At 40.9% G+C, this 25,103-nt stretch overlaps 2 protein-coding genes and 5 non-coding genes across 8 annotated transcripts in view; 3 read left to right on the top strand and 4 right to left on the bottom strand.

Annotated features, from left to right (window-relative positions):
- The first annotated feature begins 242 nt into the window (after window positions 1-242).
- Window positions 243-327, top strand: Trnam-cau (transfer RNA methionine (anticodon CAU)). Its single transcript is given in 2 exon segments — window positions 243-279; window positions 292-327. It is a non-coding gene; the product is annotated as a tRNA-Met (tRNA).
- An 861-nt stretch (window positions 328-1,188) lies between these two features.
- Window positions 1,189-1,261, bottom strand: Trnai-gau (transfer RNA isoleucine (anticodon GAU)). Its single transcript has one exon. It is a non-coding gene; the product is annotated as a tRNA-Ile (tRNA).
- Window positions 1,262-1,785: 524 nt separating this feature from the next.
- On the top strand, window positions 1,786-1,858 carry Trnak-uuu (transfer RNA lysine (anticodon UUU)). The gene has a single exon. It is a non-coding gene; the product is annotated as a tRNA-Lys (tRNA).
- An 835-nt stretch (window positions 1,859-2,693) lies between these two features.
- On the bottom strand, window positions 2,694-2,778 carry Trnam-cau (transfer RNA methionine (anticodon CAU)). The gene is given in 2 exon segments: window positions 2,694-2,729; window positions 2,742-2,778. It is a non-coding gene; the product is annotated as a tRNA-Met (tRNA).
- A 4,871-nt stretch (window positions 2,779-7,649) lies between these two features.
- On the top strand, window positions 7,650-7,734 carry Trnam-cau (transfer RNA methionine (anticodon CAU)). The gene is given in 2 exon segments: window positions 7,650-7,686; window positions 7,699-7,734. It is a non-coding gene; the product is annotated as a tRNA-Met (tRNA).
- Window positions 7,735-7,977: 243 nt separating this feature from the next.
- Window positions 7,978-21,683, bottom strand: LOC111334817 (uncharacterized). Its single transcript, XM_088754000.1, has 6 exons — window positions 18,985-21,683; window positions 13,014-13,786; window positions 11,143-11,236; window positions 10,599-10,962; window positions 9,946-10,030; window positions 7,978-9,261 (listed from the first exon to the last, which is right to left on the bottom strand). The coding sequence occupies exons 2-6, from the start codon at window positions 13,742-13,744 to the stop codon at window positions 8,211-8,213; spliced, it is 2,325 nt and encodes a 774-aa protein (XP_088610126.1). The 5' UTR covers window positions 13,745-13,786; window positions 18,985-21,683; the 3' UTR covers window positions 7,978-8,210.
- Window positions 21,684-23,444: 1,761 nt separating this feature from the next.
- LOC111334785 (matrilin-1) overlaps window positions 23,445-25,103 on the bottom strand; it is a 10,698-nt gene continuing 9,039 nt past the window's right edge. The window contains exon 8 of one of the 2 annotated variants that reach the window (XM_022940599.2): window positions 23,445-23,676. The gene's annotated coding sequence lies outside the window, so the exon portion shown is untranslated. Of the gene's footprint in view, window positions 23,680-25,103 lie in introns of both variants that reach the window. The other variant, XM_022940598.2, reaches the window with a different exon arrangement.

Genomic DNA, 25,103 nt, shown 5'->3' with positions numbered 1-25,103 from the left:
AGTCGTCCCTATCGGAGAAGACTAGAATATCTAACCATTTTTTAGTAAGAAATGTATGGTAAATAGGACAATCACACGACTTTTGGAGGGCATATAGTTTATTTGTGGCCCGAGTAGCATCATTTTCGCCCATCGCTCTCAGGGCGGCAAATGCCATTTGCAGCCCGCACTCTGTCATTTGGCCGCGTGTAGTGGTAATAATGCCAACTGATGAAGCCACATGCCAAAGATATTACTTAACCGCCTCGTTAGCGCAGTAGGCAGCGCATCAGTCTCATAGTCCAGCAGGACATCTGAAGGTCGTGAGTTCGATCCTCACACGGGGCAGAATTTTTTTTCAAAGATGTTTTAAGCAACATACTGCAAAATCGTACCATAGTACGATTGTCGCCATATTTACAGTCGGAGTTTTTAAAGTCATTCTACCATTTTAAATAGAACCTCTACCTGACTGAGGAAACCAACGATATGAATAAAAATTAATAGATGTTGCCCACAAAGGGCTCGTTTAGGAACAGCTTGACAAGAAAACTACCTGGATCATCATTATTACAATACAGTATCACAAGAACTTCGAAACAGCTTGTGGTCTGCAACGATTGCTCAACATTCTTTTCCTGACGATGCTCCACACTCAGTGACTTTACAGGAACAAGTCATTATCGAATAAGGAAAGAAAGAGTTACTGATAAAATGAAAGAATGAAAATAAAAAAGTTTATTATTCTGCTTTTACTTAGAGGGGCAAATAATTCATTATCTACGTATGATGCACGAGTACCGCAATTCTAAATATATGAACTTTCATATATTCATTGTATATAATACATTATCTGTTATTCTGGAGTGCTTGGCCATATCTTGCATGACAGGGAAGTCGATTTCAACGTATATCATGCCTGGGCACCACAATGCGACCGCTGTCCTGGCTCTCAGTTAGGGAAATTTTCCATTGAAATTTCAAGTAATCTTTGATTTGGGGATGTTTGCGGCTCATATCAAAGAGAGCAAAAAATGTCGAAGTGAATGTGATTTCTTGGTCTTCATACTCATGTGGGAATACATTAAAAACTACAATGTACTGCATATGTGAATTTGAGGCTTTCTTTTGATAAATTTGCAGAAAACGAATACCGTATGTCAGAGGGCCCGACTTAAACAAAAAAAGAGTTCATTTGGGGTAAAAGACTGGTCCGTATGAGGTTTGAACTCACGACCTCGGCGTTATCAGCACCGCGCTCTGCCGACTGAACTAACGGACCACACCTTACGACAAATATCATAAGTGGAAAATCTTAGTCTTGAGGTAAAGTTTTCTTCATTGCCAACATATAAATTTTTTAAGACGAAGCAATAAGAACGAAATTATAGGAAAAGATAAGGAGATTCCGCGGGTATCCATCAACATGATACAGTGGGTATTTTACCGACTTGTGGTAAATAAAATCGTATTTCTTTGTAAGGTATTGCCAGGCAGAGGTAATTAATTTGTTATAATTTTTCTCTTATATAAGCATGAAAAGGTGTCAAATTAGTAAGATATAGACCAGAGTTAAATAGCGGCTCTGTATTTCTCGTGCAGTTGTCTTGCGTCAGTCGACGCCACTATAAGAACTTGCATGTTGATCGAACTTTGTGAAACATGTTCCAGGTACGTATAACTACAACAACTAAAACTCTGAGACTGAGTTCTTGGAAAATTTTTGTAGACAGTTGCGGTGGCTAGAATATATTCAGTAAGTAACTTGGGGTCAGGCGTTGAAGAAGACATCCCGAAATATTCGTCGCCCGGTTAGCTCAGTCGGCAGAGCATCAGACTTTTAATCTGAGGGTCATGGGTTCAAATCCCATATCGGGCGGAGTTCTTAACTCTTTTTTCTTCCTCTTTGTTGTTGGTTCAGGGCATGATAGCGGTTGGATTCCGTATAGCTAAGACGACTTAAGTTAGAACAGACCGGTTGAGCGATGTACTTTCAGTGGCATGAAGCACTTTTCTCACCACCCAACATTTCTCAGAAGCACCCAGTTAAAATATATACAAAAAAGTACAGTCGTCCCGAGAACAATTCAAAACAACACTCACAAGGCAAAACTGCAAACTGGAATCACAGAAGCGTTTTAATTGGTTCTTGATTGATTTATAAGAAATCGGAAGACAGATGACGTCACTATTATCAATTTTCTGTTTCTTCATCATCGTTATAAGGAAGAAAGAAATTATAGGAAAGAAAATACAGGGAGATGAAAGCTAAGTGGGCTGCAAAAGGAAAGGAAAGGAAAGAGAAGATTCAAAAAGTCCCAATATCATCAATAAAAGAACGAGATATCTACAATAAGTGGTCTCAGGAAAAAGATGTATCCTAAGTATAAACCGATAGGAGCTGTAATCCCTTCTCGTGCAGTATCAAGAGCCATAGCCGAGGCCTACTCTAACTTTTCAATTCTGGGAGAAGTACTCTCATTCGGTTGGCTCCTTGATTCGTATACATGTAGTTTAATTAGAAGTGAATGAAAGAAACCTTCATGGAAAAAAATACATTTGAGAACAAAAATATGTTAATGAAGAAAACCTTAAATTATATTTGTTTTAGTCTTGCTGTCCATACAAATAAAAGAGTCGTTTTAAGGTTTGCTTCTTTCAAAGCCGTACGGTTTCCTGAAAGACTGGTTTGGGTATAAAAACTTCAAAAACATTGCCCCGTGTGAGGATCGAACTCACGACCTTCAGATTTCCTTTTAGACTATGAGACTGACGCGCTGCCTACTGCGCTAACGAGGCTGTTGTATATTATGATTAGTTAAAAAGGTGACGTTTGGAGCGTTAGCCCTTCGTCAGAGCGGTAGCCCCTCGTCATTTGTTCTGACGAAAGACTAACGCTCGAAAAGTCAGCTTTTTAACTCGTTATGGTGGCCAATTTACAATTTGAACTTATGTGAAGGTGTAGTCTGATCGTCCGGGTGAGTGTAGTCCTGAGAAGGAGTGTTGTCGGTGGGAGTGACTGACGTTTTGACAACCTGTGCGGAAGTCATCATCAGAGTCAAGTGAATGATTGTTGTCAGTAGAATGTTCTTATTCCAGTTCGTGTGAAATGATCGGTTGGTTTTGCCGTGATGTTATTGGCTGTAAGACTCAAGTGACGTAAGTCGGTCGTGATTGGTCTGTTTCGATCTGTCGGTAAAGTTAGTTCGTTCATTTTCGGTCGTTTGTGATGTTTATGTCGTGAATGAGTCGTTTGTATGGAGCGGGTAGTTGTTGACATCTGTTTAGGGGAGTCTGTTCTAAGTTAGTAAACCAGCTTTCCAGTGTCTGGCGTTGAAAATAGTCAGTGCTGTAGGTTAGGCATTGCGCAGAGTCCCAGTCAATGTTGTGGTTGGTAAGTCGATGGTGTTCAGCAATGTGATTGCTGACATCACCTTTCCTCGTCGCCCGTCTGTGTTCAGTCAGTCAAGTAGCAGTCAAATAGCAAGTAGAGGCAGCAGGATGTTTTGGACATGTCAGTAACAGGGGTGCAAACAAGCGGACAGGAAGAGCCGAAGATAAGGCAGTTTTTGGACATGGAAAAGGACCCATTGATACCACGCCAAGCCAGAACCAGGAAATGATAAAAGGGCGGCAAGACCCTGGGATCAAAGGAGAAGGGACGAGGAAACACAACCGGAGGGGGTTCACCAAAAGGAGAATGACCCCAAAAAGAAAAGAAGGAATACCAGTCAGATGGGGAGGAGGCGAGCCTCCACACCCACTGGCCAAGGAGAGCCCACACTTTGTAACGAACATCTACCACAGAGAAACCACCAAAGAGGGGAGGCTGGATCACGGCAGAGCGGGCCACAAGCTCCCGCTTTCCGGACCAGAAAAAGTAAAAAACTAAACAAGACAGCTCTCTCCCCGCCCAGACCGGCATGTGGACGAGGGATGCCACATACCAGACCCGAGCGAGGGTAAGAGTACTGATCACCAGGGCCTTGCCGCGAAAGGACAAAGAACGAGAACGCCGAGATTTGAGAACACGATCCACCGCATCGATATGAGGACGCCAGTTCGCCTCTTCCAAGTTCCCATGTCCAACAAAAACACCCAAGATCTTCAGCTTGGAGGGTGACCAGTCTAGGTCAACTGGGGGGTCAGTCAGACCAACCCATTGGCCCAACCAAAGACCCTTTGACTTTCCCTGATTCAGCTTTGCACTAGAGGCCAACTCAAAAGGGGCGTAAAATTCGAAAACGGCCTTTATAGCTTTGTCAGATGAGAGAACGAGGGAGGTGTCGTCCGCATACTGGGAGATAGGTGATAGCGGAGGGTAACCAGGTAAGGAAAGGCCAGAAATTCGCGGATTGGCACGGATATTGGCTGCCAATACTTCAGAGAACAGAACGTAAAGTAATAGGGACAGGGGGCACCCCTGTCGAACACCCCGCGAGAGGTCAAAAAAGGGGGGAAGGTAACCATTGACGTTTATGGTGCTCTGAACCCGATGGTAGAAAAAACGGACCCAGGAAATAAAGGAGGGGCCGAAGCCCATAGCGGAGAGTGTGGCTGTCATGAACCACTAATCGACCCGATCAAAGGCCTTTTCCTGGTCTAAGGACAGGATAGCCGCAGGGGTCCCGGTGGACATGGTGTAATGTAAAACGTCGCGGACGAGGGCAACGTTTTCGCCAATAAACCTGCCAGGTACGCCGCAAGTCTGATCCTTACTTACTACCAAATGGATTACCTTCAGGAGCCGACCAGCAATGGCTCGAGACGCTATCTTATAATCTACATTTAGGAGGGTGATTGGCCGCCAGTTCCGTGGATCTAGATGGTCACCCTTCTTAAAAGTTAGTGTTATGACCCCTCTACGCAGAGAAAGGGGGAGAGAACCACTGTAAACAGGCGTTAAGGACCGAAACTAGATCCCGAACGAGAACATCCCAGAACCTGAGGTAGAACTCGGCCAGGAACCCATCATGGACACCAGGGGCTTTGTTCTTTGCCATCCCTTTAAGAGCCTCAAAACACTCGTACGCGGTGAGGAGTCCGTCACACTCACGAGCCTGGTCTAAGGAAAGGGAAAACGAAAGGTTGGACAATAGGGAAGCTTGGGCCAGGGGGTCTGTTGGAGCAGCGGAGAACAGATCAGAGTAAAAGGAATTGAGAGTAACACACAAGTCCTCTGGAGAGGAGACAATGGAGCCTCCGCTCGTCCTCAATGCAGGGATCCAACGATCCACCCCACGCTTCTTTTCAAGACGGAAAAAGTATGCCGTGGAGAGTTCCCCCTCCTCCACCCACCTGACTCGAGATCGGACCTGGGTACCGTGAGCCGTTACACGGTCCAAGGCCGCGAGTGCTGCAAGAGCCGACTGATACGGTGCAACAACTGAAACCATTCCAGTGTCCATTTTGGCCTTCAAGTGATCAATGAGTTTGACAAGCACATCCCGGTTGCGTTTTTTAGTTTTTTTAGGTTGAGGTTCTTCCCTGACAGTAGGTAATGGTTAACCCTTTTAAGCGGTTTTTGCCGTCATCCCACCATTTCTGGATAGAAGAGAAGGCCCTTCTAGACGCCTGCCAAGATAGCCAAAAGTCTGAAACCAGCCTGACGTAGTCGGCTTCTTTCAGGATGGCCGTGTTGAATTTCCATAAGCCAGGGCCGGGAGGAATGGAATCGGGGATTGAGGGCGAGGTAAGAACCAAACAATGATCAGAAAAAGGGCAGGGGAGCACAGAACACGACATGACAGATGGCACCCAGGAAAAGGGGATGCCTACCAAGTCTATCCGAGAAGCCAAGGAACCATTCCATTTCGTCCAGGTAAGCACAGGGACCAGTGGAAGTAGATAGCGAAAAATGTCCAATACACAACAAGGCATCGAACAAGCTTTGGAGAGAAACTGAGCACTCCCGGGACTGATCGGAAGGATCGGATCCCCGCCTATCCAAAATACGATCAAACACGGCATTAAAATCACCACACAAGAGTGTTGTTACAGTAGGGTCCACTCGGGGTGGATATTGTCCGAAAAAAGGTCTCGTGTAGGATTGCGATTCGGCGTGTACAAACAAACCACACGGAAGGACTTGGACAGGAAAAAGAATTCACATTGAAGAAGACGACCATCAGTGTCACACCAAGAATTGACTAAAGATAGGGTGGGGCGAAAGAGGATTATGCACCCACAAGAATGGATAGAACCAGGCGAACACACAGAGCCAAAACCAGAAGACAGGAACCAAGAAGAGCACTCGCTCGTAGATATGCAATGTGTTTCCTGAAGACAGACCAAATTCACATTCACATGGAGAGATCGCAACCACTGCTCAAGACCTTCGCGCTTGGGCCGGTCTCTAATACCATTGGCATTCAACGCGATTACAGTTAGAGTCATGAGGAAAAGGTGAAAGACCCTCATGAATACCAGGGCTGGCGGCTTTCGCTTCCTTTTGGGAAGATTGGGCACGGCCTGGGACCGCTTAGAAGTGGCACTGGATAACTGAACGGAGGTCAGGGTCACCACTCGCTTAGGAGCTTTACCAGGACGCCTTCTGTTGACGGTTTGGAAATTGTCGGAAGACACACTCCGCGCAAGGAGGGAGGGGAACTCAGAGTGTTAAAAATATTGAGCGTCAATAATCTCTGGTACATTTCCGAAATTTCTCTGTATTGTTATCTTCCCATGACCGTTTCACAGCTCAACCCTTAATTGAGACTGAAACCCTGCATCACGAGCCACGTTATGATGCCTTCCGTACTGAGTCAGGGTAGTGTGAGTGAGTCCGATGATTTTTACCGCCATGCTACTTCAATGTCCCCTGTATAGGTCTCACAGCTGCACCAGTAGAAACTTTTTTGTTGAGTCAAGTTGTGTAGGATTAAAAGTTTGATGCTCTACCGACTAAGCTAACCGGGCTGGACAAAAGATGAAAGGTATTTTCCTCTTCAGGACTGTACTCAGTCTAAATATGGGTTTTAAAAAGAGCCAATGAAAACCGTCTGGTGGTGAGCAAGATGCTTTATGATGCTGAAACTGCTGTATGGAATCCATCTCCTCCCTTCTCGTTTTACAATCGTGCAGCGATGTGTGAGCTGTAAAATTAGTCAATTTTGTTAGAAGATTTCTGAATTGAGACTCGACGAATTTAACGTGTCTGTCTTAAGTGCCAATGAAAAGTGAAAAGTATCAATCCTCACTGCTGCCTTTGACGATAGTATGGTCAAAGGAAGTTCGTTTCAATGTTTTAAACCTATCAATCTGGCACTGGTTATTTGAGGCCTTCTTCGACGGCCATGTCCACGTCCCTTATACTCACTGTGAATAGTCTGATAGTGCCTTATTTCACCGTATGTACATTCGTGATAAATTGAAATAATAAATAAATAAATAAATAGACAAGTAAATAAGATATAATATCAGGTGAACGCTATAACCGTCAGTCAATCATCGTAGGAAGTATTATGCAGTAAAATCTAATAGTATGGTAAATAGGACAATCACACGACTTTTGGAGGGCATATCATCTATTTGTGGCCCGAGTAGCATCATTTTCGCCCATCGCTTTCAGGGCGGCAAATGCCATTTGCAGTCCGCACTCTGTCATTTGGCCGCGTGTAGTGGTAATAATGCCAAACGATGAAGCCACATGCCAGCGATTATACTCAACCGCCTCGTTAGCGCAGTAGGTAGCGCGTCAGTCTCATACTCTATTTAGATATCTGAAGGTCGTGAGTTCAATTCTCACATGGGGCATTCGTTTTTAAGTACCTGGCAATTTAACGGGAGGAAGTGTGGCTTTGAAAGAAACAAGTCTTAAAGCATATTAATAAAGTTTAAAAAAAAAGTGGTGTTGCGTCGGTGGAGGAGTGTAACAAGATCATTTTGGTTTTATCAACTGAGTAAATTGGCCACCGTAAAGAGTTTCAAAGCTGACGATTCGAGCATTAGCCCATCGTCAGAACGATGTTAAAACAACTCCTTTACTTGCATGGCCACCAAGGATCAAAACCATTATACTTTTTATTTTATTTTTTATTTAAACAATTTGACTTCAATATCTTTTTTCATAAACAATTCTCTTATTCATTTCAAATCAAACTAATATTTTTAACCAGTGACCCTACAAAATGGGGTAACTCCCACCCGGAAGTGAAGAGTAAGGACTATGGCTCGACCATGGCTTTTGAAACTACGTAATAAAGAAGAGCATACGTGTAATTTGTCCTTAGTTAAATTTTTTCCGAGGTGGATTTCAACTTGCATCTTGTTCCTTTACTAAAGATATTGAGTCTTCTTAAAGGCGCCTCGTCCTTTTTCTTTGTAGCCCACTTTGCTTTCATCTCGCTGTATTTTCTTTCTTCTTCATCAAGTTCTTTAAGAGCTTTCATTGTTTGCCAGATGTTGAAAACAATTTTGGCGTCTTTCTGTTTTTCCTCTGAAGAGACATCCCCATGTTCTCTTTGCGGTTCTTGTTGAGCCCGCTGTCGCTCTAGGACAGCTTGGTGGTTCTTGATTGCTAGCCAGTCTTCGTAAGTCTTGTAATGTGGATTTAGCCATTTTGCCAACTGGTCTATCTCCTCTAGTCTTTTTCGTTCTTTTTCTGTGGTAACCCTCTGGACTAACTCAATTTGTTTTTGCTTTTGTTTGTCCTGCAGCCACACCTCAAAGGATTTTCCACTGCCTTTTGAAGTATTTTTGTCTCTCTCGCAGTTATTTTCTGAATCTTTAGTTATGTTAGCACTGGCTTTCTTCTCTGCCAGCCAGATTTCGTATGATTTTCCAGAAGTGATTTGTTTACGCACTTTGTTTCCTTCCCCTGACGCGCTTTGATCTCGTGATTCCGTTCCATAAGTCATAGCGCTCATGGGTCTTTTTTCTAGCTTTGTTTCCAGCCAGCGATCAAACGTCAAACCACTGGAACTGATAAATGTCTTTTTGTTTGATGTCGAAGATTCGGAATTTGTGTGGAAACGCTGCGACCGTTTGCCGTTCAACCATCTCTTAAAGGATTCAGGGTCGATACTCTTTCCGAGCCTACTTTTCTGCGCAGGCGCAGTGTCGGGTCTCTTCTTCTCTTGGGATCGTTTCATTTGAAGCCAGTCGTCAAAAGTGCGGGCAGATTTCCTTATCGAATATTCCCGAAGAATGTTATTTTCGTGCTCGGTTTCGTGGTGTTCTTCAGATCCACTCACATGCTGTCCACGAGTGGTAGACTTTTCACGCGATTCGGAAATCAGTATGTCAAGTTTGCGGATTCCATCCGATCTTCCTGAAGGTGGCCTAATACGGAAAACAGACAAATAAATTAGTAAATGAAAAAATTATAAACTACGTAGGTATCATAATTTTCGCTGATTATATTATTCCACTGTGCACTGCATGTCATGTATGTGTGACAATCTTTTCTCGTGATTTTTTGTCTCGTGTGTGTTGTTTCCAGAGTGAGTACCATGCAACACTTCGATTCCTCGGGGAAGTTGGTGTTCCTGTGTATCCTTATGCTCCATTAAGCATCGCATGATTTTGTCAAGGGATTAAAAAAGTGCAAAAGGCGCCTGACTCTCGCCTTTGGATGCACATTCTAGTTTCATTCTCTTCAAGAGAAACCTCACATACGTCATAATTTGGATATATTAACAAAGTTGAAATGGTAAATTGGCCACCGTAACGATTACAAAAGCTGACGTTTCGAGCGTTAGCCCTTCGTCGGAGCGAATAGAGGAATCTCACATACGTCAATTTCGTAACCAGACCCCTAATTGTATGTTCAGCTGTGGGAAGTCTTGGAGAAGGATTGTATTCTCGTATGTCCCGCGAAGTATCTTGGATAAAGTTTCCATAAGGTAAAGAGGTTGTTTTCATGTCCGGTATAGATAACACAAGGCTTGTTAGGCGATCCTATTCTTATCGATTTAAGCACTGCTATCGACGCAAACCACTTGGCTCAGCGAGTATTTTCATTACCTCTCAAAGTCACGTGGTCTAGTCTCCGCTGGAGTGTCACGGTCATCTCCTTTAGGATCATCCTGCTTCTCATTCGTAGATGAAACTGTATCAAAAGAGTTGAAGACAAAAAATATTATAATTCGATCGAACGGAGGAAATGACTAGAGACTCACGTTCTTCATGGAAGTCCTCATTAGATTCAAGGGAAAAGTTGTGTGTCATTGGAATGTTATTGATTTGGTTCGTTCAAACTTATTGGGCATTTTCATCGCGTTATTATTGTTTCATTGAATTTTGTATTGGTTCGTTGGTTTGGATCCGTCGCAAAAGTTTTGTCGTACTGTTTGTTTCGTTCCAATTCGTCATTTTCATACAATGGGTAAATACACTTGCTAATTTTTTTTGGCGCGGCTGGTTGTTGAAAACTGTTTGGAAGAGACTTTTCTAAGCTTGTAAATCACCTTTCAATAAAACTTGAACGAAATAAACTATAGGAGATGATCTTCACGGTGGGTGAAAATTCTCATAATTCTGGTCAGTTAAGAGAGCACTTCATCGTATTCTCTTTACGCTACGGCCACCATTAGAAAGAGGAACTACAGGTGAATCCAAAATTAAACAGTTTGAATCAGCATTCCTATGCGGTGTTCTTTTATAAAACCAAGCATTACCAGTGCCTTCTGTAGTCCTTAGGCCTCCATTTACCGCTGTTTCCAATTCATCCTTGTTGTTTGCTTCTCTCACAATTTCTACTTCATCATTCGAGATGTTCTCTAACTCTAGTGTCTCTGGTTCCGGTGTTTCTTTTTTCTCTTGTTCTTTGGATTCTTTTTGCGCATGTGCTGGCAGTTGACCACCTTCTTTTAAGTCCCGAAGCTCTTTTCGGTATTTCTCAGCGATATGCATCAAGGGAAAATGAAGTGGATTTGATCGGCGTTGCTCATGACTCTGAGTCCGACGGATATTCGGCTTGTCTTCGTTGATATTCGGCTTGTCTTCGTTAATAATCACGTGTGGAAGGGTGAGAGAGGGTGACTGGTGGAAGAAAAGAAAGTGTTAAGAAGCAGCGAGAAGAGTGCCGTTTGCCTACAATATTTAAGAATAAAAATAGAGCTTTTCGATGGTGCGTTGTATATATAACAGAGACTGAAAAAATTACAGTTGCTATTTAGACCGAAGGTCAATATCAAAGGAGTAAATGTGATGAAGTCATACCAAAGCTTGCTCCTTGTTGTTGTTCTCATCAAGTTGATCACTCGTTTTTCCACTGAGTTGTAGCCTTGTCGAATGTACTGAGAATTTCCCATTTCTATTAAAACAAAAGACATTAAGTTGAGGAGACAAATAGATCCTTGTAATTGTTCGAAAGGAAACCCCCAGATAATAGTTTACAGATTGTGAAGGACATAACAAACAACGCACCAAAAAATACAAAAAAGAGAAGTGCAACGACAAACCTAAAGGGACGTGAAAGGGCCATCATCTCGACTACAAATGACGGGCAAACGGGGCACGGGTAGGCATTTATAGATTATGCTAGTAAAAGTGGCATATTATGCTAGTAGCATTGCTTTTTTTTGGCCAAATTATGCTAATATTATGCTCTTTTTTCCAAATTATGCCACCGTTTTTTTAAATTATGCTCTTTGAAAAAATGCAAGTAAGTCTAAAATATATATTTTTTAACTAGAAGCCGTTCGTCTACAAGAAAGAAACGCAACAAATCCACAATGAATTTCAAATAAACATGTGGTTCAGGTTAGACCCGGGCTCAGTGCTTCACAGTGAACTACAAATGCTACTAGTTTGACTAAAACTTTAAAATCGATTAAGGTCACCAAGTGCTTGGGACTAGAGACAAAATTATCAAATAATGGCATCAAAAATGATCTGATAATTATCAAAATGCGCAAATTATGCTAGCACTGCTACTTAGCAGAAATTATGCCAGTTTGCTCGAATTATGCCAAAAATTATGCTAGCATAATCTATAAATGCCTAGGCACGGGCCTATGGGCCTAAAGACTAACGGTCTTACGTGCGTACGGGTTTACAGGCTTACGGGTCCCGGGCTAACTGGTGTAAGGGATTACTGGCTTACAGACCTCTAGGCCTGCACGCTAACTGGCTTTAGAGATTACGGACCAGCACATAAATTATTTCCATGTAATTTCATTGATTTCTAGTGGAAGAAAATAAAGATCAATTTGATTTGAAACATTTTAAAACAAATAAAAAAATTGTGAGCCTCAACATCTACCAAGAAGAAAAACATTCATTGGTTCTATTTTTATGGGATAGGCAGCTCAAACACGACACGAACCATTCCGTGATCTGTAAATAAATCAAGCGCATACGAAATGCACATAACCTGCGAATAAAGAGGCTGACAGCTTCCCACGGTATCACCACTCACCTATGGTATCAGCTATGTCAAGCTGAATCGTGCGCAGCGCAGCCAGTTTTTTTAAACCGTCGTACTTGAAATGATGACGTCAAATGTTACTCAATAATGATGTAATGATGTCATTTCACCACTATTTCCACACACATAGATTTTAACGTCGTGTTCTTGAAACAAGACGTTTTATCAAAACCAAATAATACAAAGACCGTGCAAACGATTCGGTTTGTAAATTGAGCTTGACCTTCTGAAGCTGATCAATCAATCAATTTCAGTTAATTGCCCAGTATTTCAAGGTAACCAAGGTTTTGACTGATTTTAGTTTTAAGCTTTAATAATTCCTTAATCCCGGAGATAAAGGAGAAGAAAGTTTTCATTTACGTATAAATTATCCGGAAATATCTAATCCTTTTGCAAAGAAGCATCACTGGCCCGTTTCAAAAGCACTTTCATGGTTTCATTACCTCGACATTATTTAGCCTTTTCATTAGGGGAATTAAGTGTACAATTGGTCTTGAACAAACGAACAGTAGATTACATATAGATATTTATGCTATTGTGGTTTAACAGCGTTCGGGATCATGGTCCACCAAATGTTAAGCCGACAAACGCGATATTTATTCTCACTAAGCGTTGAACTTACAGGAACTTTTGTGGGTAACATTATACATTATACACCTACCTTCCTAAATTTTCCATTGTCTCACTTGATTCTCTAGTCAAGCTTCTCGTAGACTGTGGGCGAAAGGTATGTAGGTTCCATTGATAAAGCCAAATTCGTCTTTCGCAATAAACATGACCATTTTCACTAGCTAAGGCCAGAGGCGTTTTGCCCTCGATGTCTATTTGATTACAAATGGCGCCTTCGCTGAGCAGTAGAGACACGCAGCCCACAAAACCCTGGTAAGCCGCCACGTGCAACGCGCTTCTTCCAAAAACGGTTTTACCGTTGATATCTGTAGCTCCGCGGTTGATAAGTTCTAGTATAAGACCGAGGTAACCACGGTGGCAAGCGATAAACAAAGCGAAAGTTGCGCGTTGAATAACCAATTTGTTCCAAAGAGATATGTCGTAGCCTTGAAATTTGTCCTCATCCAGAAATTGAACACCGTTCTCGAAAACATCGTAAATATCTCCCCGCCAACACGCTTCAAACAGGCCAAGGTAGTTCTGTTCGAGTTTGACCCTAACAATACAGCCACGTTTGAGGTGATATGTTTTCAAAGCATCCTGATCGCGTAGTTGTACATTCATAAAAAACAAAGTAAAAATGTTTGCCGGTATGCCAGCTTTGAGCTCCACTCTTGATTTCAGTTGATACACGAACATTTCGCGTGATAATCTTTTGACGGTGCATATATCATCTGAAGGGAGAGCCATGAAGATCTGAAAAGTCTCTTTTACGTCGGTCATGTTAAGCTACCGAAAAATTGTCGCGACTTCACCGTCCCACACCTGAAAACAAAAATTACGTAAAAAATTTTAACACTCGCATCGGAAATCAAGAATTGCACGGTAAACACAGTAAATTAAACTAACTCGCAGTTGGTTCGCAAGTCCGGACTTTTTGATATCGAGCTTAACGATCTGAATTACTTAAGCATGATAATCCACCATGATTTTGAGCTACCAATTGAAGCAGGGGTATTGACACATCTTTTGTGTGTAGGTGACAGGTGTAAATTTAAAAATCGAGAAAAAAGTAAAAATATATGTAGATATAATAATCCAAGCTTTGTAAAGACACCGGATTACTCGTCTTTCAGATCACTCACATTAGCAATTCGAGGTACACTTCTGACAAAAGACCCATTGACGGCCAATACTGGGCTCATTCTTAATTTTGCTTTGTCGCCTAAAATTAGCGAAGTCAATTTGTGTTGGCAATAAACCATTCTTAGAATAACTCGACTGTACGTATTTTAATCTTTGCAAAAAACCTGAAGAAATCGAGTATAACATAATTACTTATAAAATAGGACAAAACTGAGATGGGCAAAAAGCCGTGCAGGCTTAACATAATTTATACAGCGAAATTTAAAGCTGTAACAATGTATATTTGCGCACTTTTTCAATTCAGAATTGAGCTGGCAGCTGTGCAAAGTGTATTTCACAGGTTTTTGAATCACCGTGGATACAGTGATGAAAAACGTAACTTTCATAAGAACCAAAATGTAAATAAAGATTTATGACTCGTTCTTTCTCCTCTATTCAACAACATTCAGTTTTAAGGAGGCGACAGTAAAAAAGCGTAATCGCCAATGCAACTAAACCGTGCAAATCAGCAATTAACAATTAGTTCATGCTTTAGCGTGCACTATCGAGTTATGGAGCACGCGGGAAGTTTGGAGAGCACGAAAGAAGCGTAAGAGTTGCCCGAGGCGATAGCCGAGGGCAACTCTAGCTTCTTGAGTGCTCTCCAAACTTCCCACGTGCTCCATAACTCGATAATGCACAGCTCAAAGCATGAACCAATTGTTTTAGAACATAGCCGGTGGAATTGTGCATCAAATGCGACGCGAAGAACGGACAACAATATCAGTTGAAGCGAATCGTGACGGCGCTGATGCCGAGTCTCCTTTTCCATTGTTTTTCTCTTTTTCTGCCTCATTTAAGAACTCTAGCCCATGGGAAAAGGTCGAAACATTGTCTTCGTTTTCGGACTAGCAGGCCGAGTTTCTGTTTGTATCCATTATTGTCGCGAAATGTATTATTTTTCCCCGCACTAGCAATGGCCGCTCGCGCGAAAAAAAAATTTCTGGCGAAGTCGGATTTGCTGACGCTATCAGCGTGCACTATCGGGATTTTGAGCACGCTTACGTATAGTGAATTTGATTGCGCGACTCTGCTAGCTATGTTCTAAACCCTGTTAGAGTATCTTGCGAGTAAGCTCTTATCAGTAGAGCTTGGGCACGAGCGCTTCCTTCGCGGCCTGCGGGACCGAGCTGGCGAGATGTCTGTTAGGGGTCTAGGACTTATTAGTGCCAGATCCTCTCCTCGACTCCTCTGAAATCTTCCCGCGCGCGAAGAAACGCGCGTCCTGAAGTGCTATGAGGGTTCACTGGCAACAGCTGGCTGCTCTTACTGAAGCCCCAAAGGCTCGTAATCCTTTTTCGAATAATAACGTACACCAGGTAATATTTGGGAAGCAGAGAGTTCAGCAAAGAAACGTAGCACGACTATATAGAGCTCGAGATTAGCTATCTTTAACTTATTAATCGATCGCCAAACAGGCCACCTCCAACTCTGCTGATCTTTTGAATCACTCATAATAAAAAAAATACATATGTTCTCATATGCTTCAACAATGGTTCCCTAATTCCTCAGTTGATGGAGCATCGGAGCATGAAAGCGACACCACAGGGTACTCAGATTTTTCTTTTGTTTCACACTAGTGACTTGCTTAACATCGTACATCCTTTTAAAGGAGCTATTATTATTATTATTATTATTATTATTACTGTTTTCAATTTTTTTGTGAGAGAGAGGGAGAGGGAGAGAGAGAGAGAGAGAGAGAGAGAGAGAGAGAGAGAGAGAGAGAGAGAGAGAGAGAGAGAGAGAGAGAGAGAGAGAGAGAGAGAGAGAGAGAGAGAGAGAGAGACTGGAGAGAGAGAAAAGTAGTTCGATTATCCTTTGCACCGATGTCTACCGTGCACCTGGACAACAGACAAACCGACTGCGCCAACGAGTAAACAACTTGAGAAAATTAAATATCAATCAATGATAAGCACCACAGGGATGTGTCTACGTTCTAGATATCGATTATAGAGATCTACAGACGTGACTGGGTACGTGATTTGGATTGCCGCTATTTTGTTATGGTGCAAACGAGTCGTCGAAAATTTGGCAAACTGTTGAAGAAATTTGGATAATTTGTTTAGATTAAATTAAACTGTCTCCCCAAAGGTGCTCAAGAAAGGATATGGCTTTGAATAGCGGTGCTTATACGTCCTGTTGATCCTTTGTAAAAATGTCTGTTCTATATATCTTTGCCCAACATTAAAATATTCAGGTAATGAGAATGAAGAAGTGAGGGTAATGTCATCCATAATTGCTCCATATTCTAACGATTAACAAATAAAGAAAGAAAAAATGGTCATCAGATATACGTCGAATCAGTTTTTAGTCTAGCAAAGTTAAGCCTTAGTTAAAGCACAAAAGATCCTTAAATTTCACCCGATACTACAGATTCATAAAATAGTAATTGAATGAGTTGATTGTTTTATAAGATGTAATATAATTAACCGAAACAAAGCTGTCCATAAAGCCATTGTGGAACGTGCTTCTGACCACTGCAATGTTTGTTTTCTTTATGGTAAAAAAAATTCCTTTGTCGCCAGAATAACAAATGGTGTGCAGTGATTTCTACCGAAGGCTACGCAAAAATTTATTTCAAGTCATACTCAGAAAAACTGTAACGAGAATTGAGCCGTGATAGAGATATTTAGGTTCTTCAATAAAAAGTGTATGGCATCATCTCAGCAATGCCAGTTTACTAATGTGTAAGATGACCCGACAGATGTACTCGTTATATACTGCAGCGCAGGGATCACGTACAAAGGCAACATGCGATCAAACCAGCTTAAAATCGTAGTACTTATTAGGATCTTAACGTGTTTTTTTCAAATTTACCGAATAAAAGGAGATATACCCAAATCCATTTAAGTTCCCGAATGTTCCAGTCCAGTTTCTACTGCACGCAAAGAAACTTAACTGAAATCGTGTAAAATTTAACCAGCGTCAAAAAACTGGAACCGGCTTCGTTTCTTTTTTAGTCTTTAGGCCACGTTTAGATTGAACTGATCACAGTTTATTTAAAACGATTTTCCTGAAGCTTGTAGTGCTTTTTCTTCCTTTTACATTCTTTTGATTCATTAGAAGCTAAACGGTAATTAATAAATATGAAAGGAATCAACCCTGCTTATTAATTTTCGTTCCAGACGATCCAATCACCTTCATTGTATCTAAATCGTGAGAAATTTATTGGAAATTTTCATACAGCTTACCTTTCTTATAATGATCCTTGCAAACAAACCCAACATTAGAAGCTGCGAGTGATGTTTGAATTACTGCAGTAACACTTGGTATATTGAAATCACTTTGTAAACATAAACACTGTGGTTGACGCAAACGCAATCGAGTGTGGCGTGACGCAAAATGCACGATGGATGTCACGTTTTCCAATTTGTAAGAGGTAACCTATCTTCATGAACTTGAAAAAAAGAAAAACCAAAAAAAAAAAAAAAAGACCACTGGATGCCTTCTTATATACCTTTTTCAGAAAGAGACAGGCCATTTTACTGTGAAGAAACGCGGGGAAAATAAAAACAATGAAGCGTCGCGACCGTAACCTGCGTCGCAGAGAGTCTAAACCGCCGGTACAGACAGTACGGACTAAATCGGGGATTGTGTGACACGTCCCGCTGCAACGCAGTCTACGCGACCGATGTCTATGGAAATTATTTTCAGGTTTAGAGGGCCGAGGGAAAGAAAGCCTTGATTAAGGCTGAAGATTAATTTTAAGCCTGGCTCCCAAGACGTCCCTGCTGAGCGTTTCCCTCCTTACCCAAAAAACATTGTCACGTAAAAGCTTACATAATTGTTGCTCATCATTATAATTTTGTCAAACCGAACATCGGATCTGGCGGTGTAAGTCATGATGCAGACAAGTCAGAAATGAAAATGACTTCGATTCGAGAACAAACCCTAAGGACTCTATAAGAAGCGTCTATCTTCTCTCTTCATAATTTGAATATATCAACAAAGTTGAAATGGTAAATTGGCCACCGGTACGATTATAAAAGCTGACGTTTAGAGCGTTAGCCCTTCGTCGGAGAGAATATCTTTTCCCTTCATTCGAGAAAAAGAGTCATCACATTTTCAGGGCCCATATTTTTCACAAAAATAATCAAAGAGTTTGAATTTGACATTTTGGACCTTTATTGCAGTATGAAATAGAACATGAAATAGAGTTTAGTTTAGCAAGGCCACTTGAAGAATTTCTACTCTAATCAGCGTTGGTCCAATGTCCTTCACGGTCTGCATGTGCCGCTTACTAACCCAGCAACTAACAAAATAACAATATTCTCAAAATAATCCGAAAATTTCCGTATTGCATACGTTATCGCCAGTTATTTTGGGGGTCAAAGCTAACGGTGCGCCAGAAATCCTTGAAACAGGTAAATGTGCTTGTGGTTGTTGATTCAATTTTTAAAATGGAAACCAGTCTTCATTCATTGCATCGCCAGGAGGGGGAAGAGCTCGGACGATTTGGGGGAGGGGCACATGGCTTTCAGGGGGGTTTAGTCGTTGCTGACAGAGTATAACAGGGGGAATAAAGCAATAAAGGTTAGCAAATTGGCTATCAGTGAGGGGGTAAGGCAGAGTACTACAGAGCCTTAAGCATGTTATGGGGCAATTATGTAAAACTTAATGTGACACAACAAAATCTACCAACTCCTCTACTCAGGGGATAAATAATGACCAGTCTCCAATTGGTGTGCAAAGAAGTTATCTTTGTGGACAATTTTCGACTCATGGTCACAGCGATATGAAAAAGGTACTGGATTTCCAAGTTTGCAAAAATTAAGGAGGGACAACTAAGGTTGGATGGAAAACTGTAACGTCACAACTGAAAAACTCATGCAACATACCTGTCGGCAACATGAGAAGGCACAGTTTTTTTCCATGAACTCGGCATAGTAGAGACAGAAGTTCAGGCGCCTAGCCATAATACGACAATAGCCTTCATCCCCAAGGATATCCGTCTTGTAAACACAGAGATCTGTTTTTGATCTTTTGTTTTTTGTTTTGAATTGACAGAATATGTTTTAGTAGGGAAAAAAGATTGGTGTGAGAGTAATCCACGCGAGTGATTCGCGTGGTTCACGCGAGGAACTCGTCACTGAACACCTTATCGGAGAGTAAGACAAACTAGAGTAACAGTCCGCCGATTAGTTTGGAGAAGAAAAGAGAACAAAAAATCTAGACGAGCATAATGACTGAATAGGTGAACAGGATGAAATACAAGCGTAAGGGAACAATTGGAATGTATAAGACCAGGAGTCAAGTTGAATTGCATCGACACCAGAATGCCCATAGAGGGTCCATCAATTATAAGCTTTAACATTCTCCCTCGGGCAACACACGGGCATGTGACCGTCGCCTGGGAGTTGGGAATTTGAACCTTGCCCGGCTGGGGTGGGGAATTTGAACCGGAATCTTTCCAGTGGAATACAAATCTTAAAATATGGAGGTGTTTGAACACAATATGGGGCATTTGAACACAATTTTTGCCCCGAGGGACGGGTTTTTGAACAGAATAACCTTCAAAAGTCTAATGTTAACGATAATAATGATAATAATGATGATAATGAACACAATTTTTTGCCCCGAGGGACGGGTTTTTGAACAGAATAACCTTCAAAAGTCTAATATTAACGATAATAATGATAATAATGATGATAATGATAATAATGACAATGATAAGATAGAACACGGCTTAGTATCTAAATTATAAGTTTTACGGAAGTCAATGTTACTTACCAGTTTCAGGTGAACTTGCAAACATGTAACAGCAAAAAAAATTCAGATGAGGAGTGAGCTTTAATCGAGTTTAACTTCACTTCTGATGTTTCTCTTTGTAACAATCAGATTCTTAAGATTCGCATGCGGTCTACAAGAATCATCGAGTTAATTATTACTTCTCGGGTAAGCTGAAATATTTTACCTCATGTTAAACTCGAGACAGTGGGTTTTTTTCATCATATGGAGTTTTTTTGTCTTCCGGTCAAAGGACTCATTACACAGCGGTAAAACCAGAAGGGAGGAACCAGTAAGACTGAGAGCCCTCCGCCCCCCGAAAAACTGGACTGTATCGAACTGTGACGAAAAACTGGCGGTACTTCTTTTAGTTTTAAGCGCGCTAAGACATTCTTTGGAATTAATTAGTAAGCACCTGGAAATCACTGGCAATTTATAAAACGAAAATGGAAATAAACTTAACGACGAGAATTTTGTAAAATTGGTATTTTCATTTTGTTCAACAACTTCGCCCTCATTCCTATGAAGCGTGAGACCTATGTTGGTCTAGAATTAGCCACAGTTGCGCATCGGAAATCTTATCAAAAAGTCTGGGACGAATCCAGGCTCGGCCATTGAGTTTCTCCAACGTAATGGCCGAATACTCCGTGTTAGAGGAGTTTAAAGACTGTTCCGAGGCTCCTAACAATGTCGCTTCAAGCTGAAAAACGGGGTAAGTTCCGTCACGATTCTGCCATTGGCCTCGATAGGCACGATAAGACTATCATGGATGTCAAAGCACGCAGTGATAAAAGAATGACAAACAAATAGTTGTGTAAGTTGGTTAAAGTTCTCACTAAAACTGAAATCAGCCAGGACAAACAACAAAACGAGGCACGCGATGAGTTTTCCTATCATGAAGATGTTGATTCAATTCAGTTATAAGTCAAATCGTGGATGTCTCAAGAACTTTGATGGGAACTTCTCAGGCTGCAGCAGTATTTGAATCTTTTCTTTATCAAGATAAGCAGTAGCTGTTTAGCTTTTAGTTGATTGATATCTAATCGAAGTCTGTTGGCCTGTGAACCTCACGGAATGTTACTATTTGACAAACGGTTTTATTCTACACCGGCTTCTTTAAGAGTACGTATGTTTAGAAAAAGATGAACAGCATCATCATTTTATTCATATTAAGTTTTACTTAAACGACAGTCGTATCCCCTTTAAAAAAATTTATGATATCAAAAATCAATTTGAGAAGATGCTCCAAATGGGAAATTTTTCACAGCGGGCTCTAAAACACGATCGAATCTCGTTTCACGGAAAATTCATTAATTTTTTTTTACCTCCACTGCAACACTGGTGTAAAATTTCAGATCACGAAACGTCCTTAACAAATTTGAAGAGACGCCTTGCTGCAACTCAAAATTTATTCATAGCAAGGTCTAACCCTCCATTCCCGCGTTGTACAGATAGTGCATCACGTTTCACGGTTTGTCGAATCGCGGATCACGAAACAAATAATCTCACGACAAGAACCAGGTAGCTTCTTTACCAATTCTTTTAGTTAGCAGACGTTAAAGTTTTTCTAAAAAAAGAAAAAAAAAAACTCTTCATCGTTACTTCACGGGCATAATTGCTCACTTAAAACATCTTGACGAAACTGGGTGTTGTGAACCTCTTTTGTAAATTGATAAACGATAAATGGGAAAGTCTCACAAAAGAAACAAACGAATCATAAAGGAATACAGAAAAAGATCAATGAAGAAAACTAATCTATCAGCTTATATAATTATATTTTTCTAACACGAAAGAAAAATTAAAACGCCAAGAATTACCTTATTCTTATCTTCCCGCAAAACATCTTCTTTCTCATCATGTTCCTGCTGCAAAAAAACACATACAAATAATTTAATCACATGAACAAAAAAGCATTCCACCTTAACAAACAAAAAAACTCTCCCAGTCCTCTCTTACAAGTCAAATGACATGATAATAATTAAATATCCCTAAGACCATCTCCATGAATGTTTCGTTCCCAACGCCTAACAAACACATTTTGGAGTAAAAAATTAATAAAAAATGAAATATCTATAGTGATCAGATATAGCACCGGAAGTAAGCAAAAAGAATTTTAATCCTTTAAAAAGACGATGTTTTCGTGATCTTTGTGTTGACGTGAGTCGTCCGTATACGTACAGTAAGGGTCGAGTGAAGTTCCCCGGTAAAACGTACGAGATGTGTTATCCACGGAACCATTAATGAATTGTGTTTTAGAGCTCGCTGCGAAATATCGTGAACTTACATCTTGGATGGCGTCTCTCGTTTGAGTCTTAGAGATTACGAATTCAAATTAAAACGCGATGGCCTCCAAGGATTTGAGAAAAAAAAAAATTCTGAACACGCTGATACCGTTTTCTACTGCACTGATGCTCTCCAGTCACCACATTTTAAAGGTGGCTATCAGACAATAATATGAAATGACCGGGTGTAGGGAAGAGGGAATTTTTTGTTAGGTTTACATCAATAACTAATATGCATTTAACACTGAAAATAACAACTTATCATAATCAAGAAAATAGCAGATTTGTGGACAGCTAAACGAACACTAAAGATGTAATTCTGATGTGCTATGGGACTGCATGGGGATTTGACCTAGATTTTCTCGATGGGGTTCATCGAATCACATTGTTCCCTAGCAGGCGAGTTTTGCCCAACATTTGAGCACGATGTGAGCGATTTTTTTGCCGTCGCTCGGCACTCTGAGTCGTAAAGAAAGTTCTTTTCCTGTAATTTTCATGTGTTCTTTCATCATACAAAGGTTGCGAGAAGCTATTTTTCTTTTACAGTGTCCTCTAAGACAGCTTAAATTCAAAATATCAATTGAAGGGGCCAATGTACACATTATATTTCTCAGATTTTGCAAAAATAAATTTTTTGGACTCTCTTGAAAATGGAGCAGTGATGCAGTGTCAGACCCATTTCCCCTCCCCCCTACCCCATTCAGGGCCTTTCCCAAATCAAAATCAAAGTTTTCAGTCGATTTCATAGGGTGTACTTGTTGGGCTCCGCTATAGCAACGTGTTTTCGTCGAACACAGGCAAAATTCGACCGATTTTACTCAAATTTTCGACAGCAAGTGCCTCGTCCACGTGCATGTATCAACCATGCCAAATTTCACTCGCACACATTACAAATACAGCAAGATTTCACTGGCTAAACTAGATCGTACATGCAGTTTAAAGAAACTATTAGCCAAGACAACGAATTCTTTTCCCTTGAATTTGCCTATTGTAGGTGCATTTCTGTAGAAATACTTTTTGCATAAAACACACAGCGTCATTAATTCCCGTGTTTCCCAGATTTTGCTTAGAGACGCACAGTTAAAAAAAACTTGCAAATGCATATCGAAAGACAGAAGAACAATAATTCAATTTTCTATTTTGAGTGACATTCCTGTCTCAGCATGTGACCGAGACTAAAGTGTCTAAAATCAGACACTAACTAGAGTCTAAAATTGTACTATGGTGTCTTAAATCTGACACCAGTGCACAAGTACGCAAGTTTACAAATTGGACACGAGAGTCTAAAATAAGACAGAGGGACAGAAATTAACTTTATTCATAGATAAGTAAAGAATAATCTAGTTTTTGCTAATTCTCTTTATTGACTGATCAACTGAACGTTTCGTTCCATTTTTTTACTTTATTCAGCCTTAGCGACTGAATTGATTATTCATCACAATAAAATAAAAGTCCTGTGTAATGAAGTAATGAGCGTGATTAAGTAAATCTTGAGTTTGATTTGGGCTTCATTTCTTTGTACTGCTGCAACAGAAATTAAAGACTATCAATCAGAGAGTATTCCAAGATTAAATGAAAATCCTCCTTGTGAATAAACTACGATAGCTATATATCTTACGTGGACTAAAAATTAAAATTTATTTGTGGCAGTGAGGGCGAGGGGGGGGGGGGGGAGAGGCGGTCGTCGGAAAAGGCTCCTTATTTCGGTGTGGAAACTATCGTTAGTGCTGCAACCAAAACACGCTCAACCCTGACTCAGTGTTGACTTCCTTCCGAACATTCTGTCCCTCGCAACAGCATTTTTATTCCGAGGTAACCACCCTTGTAGCATACCGCTTGATTTTAGCCACTGTTACTGTTTTTCTCAAACACTTAATCTATCGGATTTCATTTAAATCACTCCAATCAAGGGTAAGTGTCAATATCTTAAATAAAACGAAATTTCAACAAAGAAACAAAGAGAGTAAAAACAACAGCAACAACCTGGTAAATGTAGCACTCAGGGCTCTTGTTGACTGCAGGGATGATTTGTGTGACCCCTCAATGGATCACTATTTTTTTTTTAAAAAAGGTGTCTATTAAGGGCCCGTCCACACTAACACGGATTCGTTCGAATCCGTATACTTTTTGATAGATTTAGGCCTTCCGTCCACACTAACACGCGGATCGGATCCACCGAATCCGTATAAGTTTGGAAACGCTGTTGAAAGTGGATAAAAAGGAATCCGTATATCTTTCGTGCTAGTGTGTACGGTCGGATCCGGATAAAAATGGAAACGATGACGTCAGCTGTACTACGTGTTCAATAACACGCTCTCGCGCGAAAACCAAACATCAAAACAAACGTGGCGGACCAAGATTTGCTTCTACTGTTACTCGCTTGTTTGGAATTAAATGTCGCTCTATTTAATATATTATTATTCTTACATAGAAGAACAACGAATCTTATGAGGGAAATAGCATTTTCTAGGACCTCATATTGGCGAATTAGCTTGAACACACGGCAGGCCAGGACAAGAAGATTTTGAAGCTGCAAAGAGTGTTTATTTCGTACCGGCGGGAAAACCGATATTAACGCAGGCGCGTCTTTCAGAGCATGCGCAAAAGAACTAACATGCCTCACAGCAGATTCGCAGCGTGTTAGTGTGGACGGTCGGAAACGCAGTGAAAACGGTAGTGTGGACCCGGATCAATCGATGCGTTTTCGGTAAAACGAATCCGCATACTTTTGAATCCGCGTTGGTGTGGACGAGCCCTTAGTATATTTACATGACAAACTGAATTGTACACGCATTTTGATTGTTGATTGGCTCCTACCTATGATCTATTAGAGGACAGACGCAGGAATGACGTCACCATCAACAAGATTTTGCTTTTTCAACATACGAAGCAAATCGATTTTATGTTGCCTTGCGTCTGTTTAGTTGTAGAACACAAGAGACGTCGAG

Source organism: Stylophora pistillata, chromosome 3 (genome assembly GCF_964205215.1).
Source record: "Stylophora pistillata chromosome 3, jaStyPist1.2, whole genome shotgun sequence".
In the NCBI taxonomy this organism is placed as follows: Eukaryota; Metazoa; Cnidaria; class Anthozoa; order Scleractinia; family Pocilloporidae; genus Stylophora; species Stylophora pistillata.
This window is presented reverse-complemented; position numbering and strand designations above follow the sequence as displayed.